General features: G+C 37.7%; 1 protein-coding gene across 1 annotated transcript in view; it reads left to right on the top strand.

The window, feature by feature from the left end:
- Cse1 (chromosome segregation 1) overlaps positions 1-12,737 on the top strand; it is a 50,533-nt gene extending 37,796 nt beyond the window's left edge. Inside the window, exons 20-21 of the mRNA XM_071592955.1 lie at positions 8,205-8,377; positions 11,782-12,737. Coding sequence (XP_071449056.1) covers positions 8,205-8,377; positions 11,782-11,939 — 331 coding nt within the window. The 3' untranslated portion in view covers positions 11,940-12,737. The remainder of the gene's footprint in view (positions 1-8,204; positions 8,378-11,781) is intronic.
- The last annotated feature ends 1,614 nt before the right edge of the window (positions 12,738-14,351 follow it).

The raw sequence follows: 14,351 nt of genomic DNA, 5'->3' as shown, positions 1-14,351 counted from the left end.
ATTTTTCATACATATCCTATATCAAATTGTGTATTTCGTTTTTCTGCATAATTCCTTGATCTAATCATTGATTCCTTTTGACATAGTTAACCTTTTCTTAAATAGTTGAAATTATTGCTGGTTTATTACCCTCAGTTCTCACCACTAATCATTATCTTGAAAAATTGAAAGTGAAGATAATATCCATGTAATATCGTCAGTCTCAAAATTCATGGTAATTCTATTGCCTTACTTAGTTTAATTCATTGCACTCAGTACATTAAAATTAGAGATATACGAGGGTCATCCGGAAAGTAGTACCCGTTCGTGAAATAAAGACACAAAAGTAAATATTAACAAACATAAAAAATTTTATTTGAAAGAGGATACTTTAACCTACTTCTCAACATAATCTCCAAGCAAATTAAGGCATTTGTCATAACGTGTGACAAGTTTCTGTATTCCTGCTGCATAGTCCTTCGCCGCCAGCTCATTGAGATACGCGAGGGACCCATCTTGCACAAATTTTTGCATAATGCAGATGGTGTTTAACAATTTCATGAACAATTGTTCGAGAAACATTGGGAAAATGCTCACAGATGTCATCAATTGTGACGCGCCGATCGTTCCTCACGAATTCGTCAACTGAGCTCACCAGTTGGTCTGTAATGACAGACGGTCTCCCCGAACGCTCATCGTCGTGTGTGTTCCCCCTCCCCATGTTGAAGTTGCGACACCACCGCCGAACAGACGACTCGTCCATTACATTGTCTCCATACACCTCCTTTAATTGGCGATGAATATCACATGGGCGAACGTTTCTTGCATTGAGGAATTTAATCACTGCCCTCACTTCACAACTGGCGGCGTTCTCAATTTTTTTAAACATTGTAAACAATCACAGAAACAACACAGGCAATGCTAGCGTCACGCAACTTGGCTCAGAGAAGGCAGACAAGCCACTGAAGCTATCTGACCTCGTCCAGCGGCTACTCGCGTCGTCAGCACTTCATGCGGCACGAACGGGTACTACTTTCCGGATGACCCTCGTATTAGTCATGCAGTACAGCCCCTCTGATTTGGACTCGAATCATAGACAATTACAGTTCGAGTTATGGTGAATAAGTTTTCTGATGCTATCCACCAGAGCCTGCTGCTCTCCTAAAAACAGTTAATAGGCAATGGAGATGATGATAGCACAGGACAGTGGTCTACATGAGTTGGCCTTTCAGTCATCAATCTTTCCTCCAATGACCAAGTTGGGGTATATGTCCGCGCGTGTGTTAGAAGGTACCAAAATTTCAGCCATTTTGGACACTCAGTTGTTGCTTGGCAATCGTTTGAGTGAGTAATTGTACAATTGTAATTTTTGCAAAAATGCAACTCAGAATTGTCATTAAATAAATTTCTGGCACACATTGCCACTGCCATATTATGGTGATGCATCATATTCATAGTATGATATAACAGTTTCCCAGAACCTCCATATCACATTTAGACTGCTGTTTTGGACTTAACTTCTTTAGGCTCATGGAGTTTCTGCATGGTAAACAAGAAGTGCAAAATGCAATTTTCAGATTGCTGCTTGCATTGGTACAAAATAGCAGCATGAGACTACCTTTCTTTGGCTCGTGGCTGGGCTATGCATTCTCTTCTACTTTTACATGTATATGGTTCGCTTTGGCATCTTCTCCTGGAAGAGACCTGTCTTGTCACAATTAAAACCTTGCTGCAGCAGATAACCCTCAGAACGATGGTCTTCTTTAAGTTGTGATGAAGTTCTCTGCTGCCTTTGAGTCAGAGTTGGCTGCTTCACTATGCCTCCCAATGCCATGGTACTGGTTCTTATCATAAACTTCACCAACCACACATGGCTCCCCGTAAATAAGTCCAGCCATTGATCATCTTGACAGCTTCAAAACGAGGTCGGCAAAAATCACTTTCCCCTTATCAAAAATGATATTCTTGTTAATAGTGTCTCATTGCAATTGCTTTTCATTTATCCATATGAGAAGCAACCTGTAACCATTGAATAGATGTTTTTGCCACTCTCTTTGAAGCATCTGTCTACTTAGTCTTGTTCTTGTTCTGGAAGAAATGCAAATTGTTGATGTGTGCTTCATCAGTCATGCTCATACCTTGTTCCCAATTTTCAATGATTTTACTTTTCATATCTACAGTTATTTTTATTCTATCATGGTTTTATTCTCGCGATTTTTCTTCAGGGGTATTTTTAAAACTTTACTCTAAATATTATTAAACTTTGCACAAAAAATCAGTAATAATATGTCTGAACACAAGTTTGGAAAATATATGATCACTAGTGACATAAGTTGATAGTGGAATAAGTGCCAAACACAAATTAAAGGAGCAGAACTGCAAGCATTCTAGGAAACCCCTCTCCTCTTGACTCGAACTGCAAAAAATTTGCTCGTTAAGCAAGTCAAATTTAAATTTTTTAGACTAATATTTTTGCTTGTTATGCAAATTACTCGCTATGAGGTGCATTAAGTAAGGTTCTGGAAATGTTCCTTTCTGTTCGCTTTATTTCAGGAGTCTTTCAAAGCACCAAATTTCCATCTTCTCCAATCTTCTTTTCTTTGCTGCTTCTATCATGCTAGTCTCACATCCATAGTCATGTGAACTTCATAGTTAGCTTTTAATGAATTTCTTTCTTATGTCAATGCTAGTAGTATTTGCCATTAGTGGGGATCGAGATGGTGCGGGGGCTAACGTACTGGCTTCCCACCCAGAGGGCGCGGGTTCAAATCCCGGCGGTGTTGAATATTTTTCAGAGGTATCTCGATCCCTACTTGAGGTGCTTTGTGGAGGGCACTTTGGGTGAGTACGCCGTCCGTCGGATGGGACGTTAAACTGCGGACCCCTTGGCGCCTTTCGTAAAGAGTAGGCTAATGCCGACGCCGGGTTTCTCTCCACCCTTCATCCTTTCCTGTCCATCCCCTATGGCGCAAATGACCTCAGCTGTCGGTCGCCTCCCCTAAAAACTACTACTTGCCATTAGTATTTATTTATTTTGACAGAAAAAAATCGTTTCCCTCCCTTCCTATTCTGCTTACCATATCTCCCTTGCTTCTTCTGTCTCTAGTGATTCTGCTGCTATGATAGCAAAACTCTTCCACTTGCTTTAATGTGTCCTTTCCTAGTCTTATTTGAGATTATCTTATCTTCCTAGTCTTACTTTGAGATTATCTTATGTAATTCAATTGCTAACCATTAACTTTGAATTTTGAAAAATTCTATTTTATTTTTTAATTGTGTTTATCATAAGGTTTAGTTTTTCATCACCTTCTCCATAGGGGCTAACATCCTTATCTAGTCTTCTTTCTCCTCTATAAGTGCAGCTACGTTGTACATAGTATGCACTTTCTTTCTTCATTATTCATATGTCACCTCTTATTTTTCCGTGTTAGATGTACTAATTTATGAATCAATAATATAGAAAAAAGATTGTGCTAAGTCTTTTTCAGTTGTGTGTACTACGGGCTAAGTTGGTTATTCTCTATGGTATTATGTGCACCATACTTTGTCATTTGTTTTCTTATAGCTTTTTTAGTTATTCACTTCTACATTTCCATCAAAAAACTGTAATCATGTGCCAAATGGACATCTTATGTCACAGGGAAGTACAACTCAGTTTTATAGTTCATAGAGATAAGATGAAATAGATTTGTGGCAAAAGAATGGTTAAAATAGGTAGTGGCAAATAGTGAGGACATTTAGATTATTTGCAATATGATGTTTTCTATAGCCAAGAGGTGCAAATCCATTCAGCTACATGAAAAAAGGAAAGGAACATCGAGCACTGTCGTGCAGTCCTTCATACAGGAATTCTTTATATTCAGGGGTCATTTATGAGAAGTTCTTACTCCCCACAATACCAAATTTATAGAGAGAGATAATTGAATACAAGATGCTCTTCAATCAATAATTGGCACTAGATCAATCGTGTTCACACTTGTTCTAGTTCATGACTTCTTAGTACGAATAAACTCCTCTAATTGCATGTGTGGCATAACAAAGTAGCTTTTTTCAGGAATTCAAAAAGAGAAGTGATATTGCAAGAAAGGAAAAACTGACAGAGGAAAGTAGAATAGGAAAAGAGAAAGGATGGAAATGTTAGAGTTTCACAGTGCCAAAATCATTTGCCATGGCTGTGATTTAAATGTGCGTCTCTCGATTTCTGGCTGACTGAATTTGCCAGTTAAACTACCTAGTTGTCCTTGTATATTTAGGGGTTGATAGGATGAAAGTGTTTGAGTTGTGGTTTTTATGCAAGGTGACCAACAGCTAAGGTCATTTGCACCATCAGGGATGGATAGGAAAAGAAGGGTGGAGCGAAGCCTGTTGTCAGCATTAGCCTACTCCTGTCGAAAGGTGCAAAGGGGTCTACAGTTTAACGTCCCATCTGACAGACGTCGTACTCACTCAAAGTGCTCTCCACAAAGCACCAGAAAATTTTTTTCTGTAGGGATCAGGATACCACAGAAAAATATTTGTTAAATGTTTCATTTCATTAGCCTAAGTGTGACAGTACCACTGGAAAGTATTTGTTGTCTCCAGGATTTGAACCCGGGCCCTCTTGGTGGGCAGCCTGTATGTTAGACACCGCACCATCCCGGTCCCCAAAAGTTATTGAGTTAACATGAATATGAAGATCGGTGTAAGGGTTTGAAGAGAAGTGAATTCAATGAAAAGAAAAATTCAAAACACTTCTAATACAGCCAACTGAATTTGTAGTCGGCTAAAAATGCTGGCTGCTTCAAAATAGATATCATGGTGTCCTAGCATGCTTGTGTACTCCTGGAGGGAGAAAAAGTGATTCAAACTGCTCATCCAGAGAATAACAGGATTAACAACTTACAAATCAGAAGTGAGAAATGGTCAGTGGATTGACAATTATAGTTGCTGAAAGTTTTAAACTGATAAAATAAAATGCTTTTCATAGTTATTTTATAATGTAGTAATTTATGAGCCAACTTTTGTGTGATTTTCTGCATATTTTTTCTGGCTGTCATTGCATTGGCATTATATATGCATAAAATTTTATTGCTCTCCCTGAGTTAAACCTCATTGTTAATCATTGAGACTAGCTGATCATCTAATTAAATTACCTTCACTCACAAGTATAGGAAAACTTTCAAGGGTTCAATTTCCTTCATCAGATCATACCATAACTGCCTACCTGATATGCAACTAGTGGTATCTTTAAATTCAAGTGTGTGCTCTGGTGATCGGTGGCTTTTAATATTTTTCCTCTCAAATTCCAGCTTTGAAATTAACCATCTTGGCCATCTCTTTCCCAGCATCCTTCTTGTACCCCTCCTCTTTTACAATGCTCACTCATCTTCATTTTGGCATGTCCTGGTAATAGGGCATCAATGAACATTATCATATTGTGAAGAGACAATTTCTACTCATTGATGTTCCTGGGGATCAAGATGGTGCAGTGGCTATCATACTGGCTTCCCACCTAGAGGGCCCTGGTTCAAATCCCGGCAGGGTTGAATATTTTTCAGTGGTATCTCGATCCCTACTTGAGGTGCTTTGTGGAGGGCACTTTGAGTGAGTATGCCGTCCGTCAGATGGGACGTTAAGCTGCGGACTCCTTGGCGCCTATCGTAAAGAGTAGCCTAATGCCGATGCCGGTTTTCTCTCCACCCTTCATCCTTTCCTGTCAATCCCTAATGGTGGAAATGACCTCAGCTGTCGGTCGCCTCTCCTAAATACTACTACTACTTGATGTTCCTCATACTGCCATGGCCAATCTCCAACTTAAAGATATTTGTTTCTAATATTCTCCAATGTTTGCTTTTCTTCATTTCTTACCTTTGACTTAATCATTTAAGTAATCTCTAAATTTTAAGGTAAAAATAATTCTGATGCAGAATTTTTCTTTTCCTTCCTCTCCACTATCAATTCTTCTACTGTATCCATATGTTCTATGGTTTGCCTTCCACTCGATATGATTTTTACTTTCTTGATGATAAAAATCTAGCTTCTCAGAAGATGAAGCTAATTATTATTGTTTTGGTTGTTGTATATAATTAATTAGTGACTAAAAATCAATACCTGTAAATGGCTGAAAAGGGCTTACTTATTGTACTTAGAATATAGCCAATTTCAATTTCCTCTCCACAATTTTTTTTTCTCTCTCCACAATTTGATATTTGCCACTTAATGTCACTTCACAAGGGTTTCCTTCATTTTGTACCCAAGTGTTCCATGACTCAACCACCCAATGAGTGACTGGGGTAAATTCAGAAGTCAATTTCCTGGGACTGTTATATGAATTGTTTATGGATGCATTACAGTTTTTTTAAATAATTGTTTTTTTCTATGGCCAAGTAAGCCAGACATCCCGCAATTATCCAGTCTAAGTCGTCATTTCATACCACGAGGGTGGTGCAATAAGTCCTTAGAAAAAAGTACAAAGAAACAATTATTTGGGAAAATATTTTTTCATTTTTTAACATAATCTCCTTTCAACTCTATACATTTGTCTTAGCGTTTTTCCAATTTTTTTAGCCGTCTAAAAATTAGCATTTTGGAAGCACCTCAAAATAGGCATTTGTTTGATCGATTACTTCCTCAAGCCATTTCTTCAAGTCTGGAAATAAGAAATAGTCACTGGGGGCCAAATCTGGTGAATACGGTGGATGTTGTAATAATTGGAACTTGTATTTAATCACTGCTCGAAACTCATTTTTATCCATTTTTATAGACAAATTAAAGCTGTTTATTTCAATCGATGACAACAACAAAACTATATGGTGGATACAGCTGACAGTTAAGAGTGTTATTTGATGGAAAAAATGTATTTTCGATACTACGAGCCCCATCTCTTGGATTTTCTAAGGACCCTCGTACCATTCCTGTTGAGAGTAGAATCTAGTAGGAAGGAAGCAGTGGAAACTGCTACTGAAACACTAACAAAATAAATAGCACAGCTTGAGCAGTATTCTGTCAGAAATCCATCATGATGAAAGAAATCACTTAACACTTAAGAGTATTTTTATTGCAACCTAGGTTTTGTTACAGCATAAAATCTTCAGGTAAAATTAGAAATCTTAAATCACACATATATATGTACATATTCTGAGAAAGAGAGGATGGGAGGAGGAGAGAACAAACCAAACGATAAAGGGGGGAGAGGGAAAAGTGGTGGAAAATGCTGGATTGGTAGAGGGAAGGAAAAGGGAAAGGAGCAAAGGAAGAAAGGGTAGTGGATGATCTACCATTTAATGGTGTGGTGATTAAGTGGAGGACCTCAAGAGAACACTAATGGCCTGATGCAGGGTAGGTTGGTAATGTGTTGGTTGGCCCATTGGGGGGGGGAGTTAAAGGTTTGGTTGTAAGGAAATTTAGTAAAGGGGAGCAAGAGTGATATAAAAATTCTTTTGCCAAAATATCTACTCCTGAAATGGCATGCTGTATGATCTGTAGTTGTTCAAGTGTGTCCAGGCAGCATCCTTTCTTTTCTGCATGTAGTATGAGGGGAGAGAAGTCACTTCCATGGCCACAAATGTTCAATGGTGGGAATGTTCTTCCTGAAGCATACCTGGTGTTCTTTCACCTTTGTCATGATCCTCCTTCCTGTTTGGCCTATGTAAACCACACTGTGGTGACTACAACAGAATTTACATATTACATGTGACTTTTTTCTGTTCCCAAAAAGGGCTGTCATTTTAAAAGTGTAGATGAGACTAAAAGCACCTTGCTGATAGAGCTATAATATATACCAAAGATCAGGTTCCAGAAGTATTTTGGAGAATGGAAAAAGCACTGGTATAACTGAATAATATCTAATTGGGACTACTTTGAAGGGTATAACATTGATATAGATGACCGAGTAAAATTCTTTCCAAAAAAACTCAAATTTTGATTTTTTATTGAACTCTCCTCATATCTCACTTTGGTTTTTATAAGTCGACAAAGAGAATTGCCCGAGTGATTCCTCAGAAAATGTTTCCTCCACTGATATTTCGGTAGTTCAAGCCATTGCGCTATAATCTTATGTCTTGTTATTTTGTGTGAGGGTGACATTAGGCATGTGTAAAATTGCACATGCAACACTTTTCCTACATATCAGAAGAAATCATATGGTGGATTCTGTTCTGTATTCAATAATGACTTCATTGCAAAGGCATTTGTGGGATTTATTCTTTATAGATATAGATTTAATTACAATTTCTTCCTTTTAATAGGTCACCTCTTCTGAATTCGTTAGTGGAGTTGTTTGAACTGCCTGAAGATGAAAGTGAGCAAATTGAGGATTTGCCCTTTGTCACTGAAAGTGACCCAAGTATTAGTGTTGGTTACCAGGCTGCATACTCTAAGCTTTCTTTTGTCCGCACCAAAGAACCTGATCCTCTTGCACGTAAGTGGTATTAGGCTTACAATCATCTCTAGCAATAAAAATTCAAGATTAATATTCTTTGCCCCCAAAAGTTATGGTGGGAATGAAACAAGGTTTGCAGATTAAATATCTCAATAATTGACAGTCATGAAATTGATTTTTTTGAGCTATCATGAAATAAGCCATATCTTTGCCGATATATAAGATAAAAAGTGAAGGTATAGAATTAATTTACACTAGCAGCGTGAAGTTTTAATTTGTTATTAATTTCTATATTGAGTAATGTTTTTTATTTCTTAAATGAAGAAAGTTACGCTAAAAAACAACTTTTTATTAAAAAAACTTTTCAGCGAATTTCAAGTGCCATGTAGAAATGTGTGATTGGTATGCATGCATGCTGGACATGAACAAAGACAAATCTTGTAAATTTCTAAGAAAACATTGAGCTCAGTTCTAAGCCTATGCCCCTCTACGATTAGGTTTTGTTTCAGCATGATTTGCTTGTTGGAAGGTTCACATTGCCAGATCTCCAAAACTAAGGAGCTTAGGCCACATGTTCATAGGACAAAAAACTATTTAAAATCTCATGCCCTAACACACCTTGAAGATACGTACTATTGCAATGAATCATATTATTTAATGTGAAAATATTCAGTGGATGCAAATATATCTTGTGTATTTCTACATACAAGGCCTACAATATAACCAACCCCTCCTCTCTTTCGCTTTGTATCTCAGCAGGTATAATTGCCGCTGCCTCTCGCATTTTAATTATTAAAATGGACCTCTTTTTTCATTGCCATTCAATATCAGTAGATATGCGAGGGCTGTCAAGAAAGTAACTTACGTTTTGGCCCAGTGTGGTGGAGGGTAGCGCTAGAGCCACCATCTTGGTGTCTTAATGTCCGTACACTCAGTATGCATCCTGCTGTGATAGTGAGCAGACTGTAGTTCTTATACTTTGCTCACTGCAAACTGTTGAAATGTGCACTGCAATTGAAAATCCCACGAGGGCCATACAGAAAGTAACTTACGTAATGAACCTAGTGACAAGACAAAGTTTTATCATATCAATTTGAAAATATTTCTTCACCTAGTTGCCACTAATATTGAGGTAGTTATCATAGCGTTACACTAGCTTTTCAATTCTGTCTCTGAAGAAATCTGCCGCCTTACATTTTAACTACTTGTTTACACCAGCATGTAATTCTGAGTCACTTTCAAAGCACAGTGTTGCAAGCCATGTCTAGCCGGAGAATTTTAATTGTAAATCAGCCATTTTCACTCATTTTTTTCGTTATTTTCACCGTCAGTTCATCTCTCACAAGGCTAGTCCAACCACTGTGGTCCTCGTAATGAACATTGGGGCAGCCATTTTTAAATTGAATGCACCACTGCCTCACTCCGCCTTCACTTATTATTCCACCCCTGTACACTTCACAAAGATGCCTATGAACTTCAATTGGCTTGTGGTTTTTTGCCAGTAAAAACCTAATCACAGGTCGCACTTCACAACTCGTGGAATTTTCCATTTCAGCACACATTCTAACAGTTTGCAGCGAGCAAAGTAGGAGAACCACAGTTAATACCACAGTAGTGTGCATACTAAGTGTAGGGATGTTAAGGCACCATGATGGTGGCTCTAGCCATACCCAATGCCACGCTAGGCCAAAAAATAAGTTACTTGCTGGTCAGCCCTCATATTAAGAAAGAGTAAATGGATGAGAGGAACAGATACACGCTAAAGTCATGGATAAATGTAATCAGCAAGATTCAGGACAAAGGAATACTACGCAGGAAAAAAAGGAACTGCATGAGAAGTGCATGTATTTTAGAGACAAAAGATGTTTGCTAGAATAGGTTATTTTGAACAAAACAGGTGAAATGGAGTAAGTGTCCTGAAATAACTTCAGTCTGATTCTATCATGGCTGCATGATGAAGATATATAATTTCCTTTGTATGCAGAGCCATATTATCCCACACCCCTTTTGTCATATCCCTGCATCTTCACGTGGGATATGGGGAACAATTTGAGATTACCCAGCAAGTTGAGTGGCTGCCTCGCGGGTAACTGGAGGCTTGATTTAGATGGGTATTGGGAAAATATTGGAAAATAAGAAGAAGGCCACCAAATTGTGCTTCCACTAGAGGGGCCCAGCCCAAATGTGTGGCTTGGTTGCTAGTCCCCAACTGCTTCTCCAACCTTGTAGCTTCAGTCATCCATAATCATCATTAAGATGCATGATAGAGAAGTAGGTATGGGTCAAGGGTCCAGATCAGTCACCAATCTCAGTTGCCACAGTCATGGGCAACCACTCACTCCACTTGCATCATCATATGATGCGTAATAACACAGTAGGTGACTCTGACATTAGTCAATGGTCCATAGGTCCCCAGCCTCAGTTGCCACCATCACGGGATGAACACTCACTCCACCGGCATCATCATTTGATGGTTGTCCAAATGCAATGCTTTGTTTTCCAAATGATAGACAGCACCAAAAGCATTGTAAATATGATGCAAAAGTAGATTTACTGTTCAGTTATGCAATATTCTAAGGTAAAATGTGATATGTCAACACATTACCTATTAAACACCCCTTATCAGATGTAAATAATTATTGAGGTTATGATGTCAGATCTTCTGTCTATAAAACCAGACTCAAATAAGGATAAGTTAGCTAGATGGAATAGCAATCCTATGTTAAAAGTTAGTACCACATAATAGTTTAGAAAGCTAAGAGTGTGAAATAAGGACAACCCACTTTTTGTACCAGATTATCCTGTGTGCCACTTAATCATGAAAAGTGAGCTTCATTCAGATTCTTCCCTTTAAATATTTGGTTTCATTACCTCCCACTTCCAATTCAATGTATGGCATGTGTTGAGGTTACGATTAAGAGGAAGAGGCATAGGATAGGAGGTTATAGCTCAAATGGAGGAGGATGCAATGTCAGTATATTAATAGTTCTCATATAGTGACTGCCTTTGGTCCACTTGATATCACTGATCATAGTGTTGATTCAGTGGTGAAGGTTCATACTACAGATCACACCTTAGCCTTAAGAGTATAATGAAACAGACCTTAAAAAATGGTTGTGTTAAAACAGGTGAATGATAAATAATTTATGGATGTCTCCATTTTCCGGGTTCCCGCCGCGTTGGTTGTCATGGTTGACGACAGTTTCGCCTGGTGGAATCCAGGCGAAACTGTCGTCAACCATGACAACCAACGCGGCGGGAACCCGAAAAATGGAGACATCCACGAATCCTGAACGCCACGGAAGACTACGATCCAACATGATAAATAATTTAGTTGAATAGATAAAATTAAAATGTTTGCATTAAATTTTATTGTTTTAGTTTTTCCTGTGCTCAAATATTATGTGACTGATATATATATATATATATTAATTTTTATTCAGATGTTTCTGACCCCAAGTTGTTGCTGGCTGAATCATTAGGAAAGTTATCAATGTCACACCCAGGCAGACTTGGACCACTCATCCATTCTGGACTTTCACCTCAAGGGCGTGGCCACTTAGAAAGATATTTTGTTGCAGCAAATGTGACTCTTGCCTAATTAGTGAGGTACCGTGGTGTGCCTAAGGTGAAATAAGAATGGAGAATCTGTGCTTCAGCATTTATGGTGAACAGTTCTTGCATACTGCTAAGTTTCAGACTGTGGAAGTGTTAGTGACTCTCATTGAAAGAGATAATTTAGGGCCGTGGAAGTGTGAGTACAAATGTGAAACTGAATTTTGCTAGCTATAGTGAAGGCTATGTTTTAGCCCAACAACAAATTTTTTGGCATGTGATCTGAATATGTGTTCACATTTAAGAGCTTTCAGTGAGCATCAAAATATTTAAGAAGACTTCAATTTGGTACTTGTTTCACATGTTTCCCCCAGTTCATCGAATTGTTTAATATTATTATAAGAACTTGAACTAATTGTGATCTCTCTGAGTTGGTTGAACTTTTAATAAACACATTGTTAGTGAAAAAGAAACAATGGACTGTAAGTAGTAAATAATTTGTAGGAAATTTTCCTTTTTAATGTTAATAAATTTTAATGTATCAACATGGAATTATTATAAATTGCTTATGTACATTAATGTTATATGTGCTAAAAATTCATGACGAGGGCAGCATTCCGTTGTTCACATAAATGCATGTTTCTCATCCCTGTCACCACTCACGTTTTTGTCAGGACAAGAGGCATGAACTGAAGAAGTAGCAGTGAACCAAATGGAAGATGATCATATGATGCAGGAATTCACTCTCTTCGCCTATTTAATCATGTCCTTTTCATGACATCACATGCATTCTTCACTTTTATGTGTATGCATTATGATGTCTATATATTCAGTTTATAATATTGATAGGTGAAATTATACATTTTTGTTGATGACTTTGAACCCAGTCATTTTAGGCAATGTTGGAGCACATTATATAATGTATGTTATTGCATTCTTACCACGACACACTACATGTGAAGTGTGTAATCGAAACTGGAACTTCATTGAATCCTAAAAATTTGGCAGCCTAATGTGTCATCCAAATGCTATTGCCACAGTAATGTAAATTTAACAGGTATTTTCATTCTTGTCAGAAATCCATCACGGTGCTACAGTAGAATAAAAAAATGTGTGATATGTTGCTGATGTCAGCAAAGTTAAATGGACATTGATTTTCTATCTTCAATTTATTTTGTCATGCATGAGAAGTTTTGTACACTACTTACATTTTAAGTTATATATATTTATAACTAAGAAGTATAATAAGAAGTGAAAGTCAAGGAAAGAGAAAACAAAACGGTGTTGCGTTGGTTATGATGTTGCATAGGCTCTGGTCATGGCATAGATGTAACTGAGGGTGTTGAACCGTTGGGTTTGAACCTTAAGGGTAAACAAATTCAACGGTTCTAAGTAGCCATCCACTCATAGCCCCCAGCCCCCCCATAAACCCGGACCAGACCCAATGCTTATGGATAAGTCTCCTATCCCACCAATTACTCCTATTTTCTGCAATAAATTTGTTAATTCTACCAATTAACTCTATCAAACGCTTTCTCAAGATCTATGAAATAGACATTTATTCTCAGTATTCTATGCTTCTCTCAATAAGTAACCTCATTGCTGCTATGGCATCACATGTTCCTCTCCCCTCCTGATCCCAAACTGATCCTGCCCTAAGCATTCATTTGCCCTGATCTACAATCGTTCATTGTTCATCCCAAGAATTACTGTGGCTGAATGTTAAATCCTACTTACTCTTCTGTAGTCTTCACATATGACTGCCTTCAAGGATAGGAACTAAAATTGATCTGATGAATTCTTCCAGCGTAATTCATGATGGGGTATTCATCATGGTATGATTTTTTAATATTAAAAGTAATTTATTAGAATGATCAGCTGATGACATCAATTGTGGCATGTCCTTAACTTGTATTGACAAGGGAGAAAAATTTCGACTGTAGTTCTTGGGATTGATTCCAATCGCATTGATGGTGATAGAAAATGTAGGCAGAATCAAGATTACATAGGGACAAAAAAAATACTGGATGGGTTAGATAAGAGCCGTAACAAATATTTATGACGGCGCAATCGAAGCATCAATGTTGACAATGTCTCAGTGCGTGCAAAATTGCAGTCACGTTATTTTAATCCTTAAATTTAAGGTAAACGAATGTCCATGTGAATGAATAATTTATACTCTTTTGCTAATGCCGACCTTCGCGCCACCTTTTGAAATTTTATGGACCAGCAACGTAATCGCGTGATCAAGACTAGAAAGTTGGTCAAGTTAAGGTTAAATCATAACTACGAAAATTGTTTCTGCGATTATTAAGAAAGGTCCATCCGCTAAAAATTTTTCATGTATAATTTTATTAATGCGAACGCAAAAGCAAGGTATTTTCATAATCAGAGTAGTGGATTACAGTCGTGTTGAAATTGGCGGTAGATTTAGTTAAGTACGTAACTTAAATTTTCC

The sequence above is a fragment of the Hetaerina americana genome, unplaced genomic scaffold (assembly GCF_022747635.1).
Source record: "Hetaerina americana unplaced genomic scaffold, ioHetAmer1.1.p SCAF_5, whole genome shotgun sequence".
In the NCBI taxonomy this organism is placed as follows: Eukaryota; Metazoa; Arthropoda; class Insecta; order Odonata; family Calopterygidae; genus Hetaerina; species Hetaerina americana.
The sequence above is the reverse complement of the archived record's forward strand: the minus strand, read 5'-3'. Positions and strand labels throughout refer to the sequence as shown.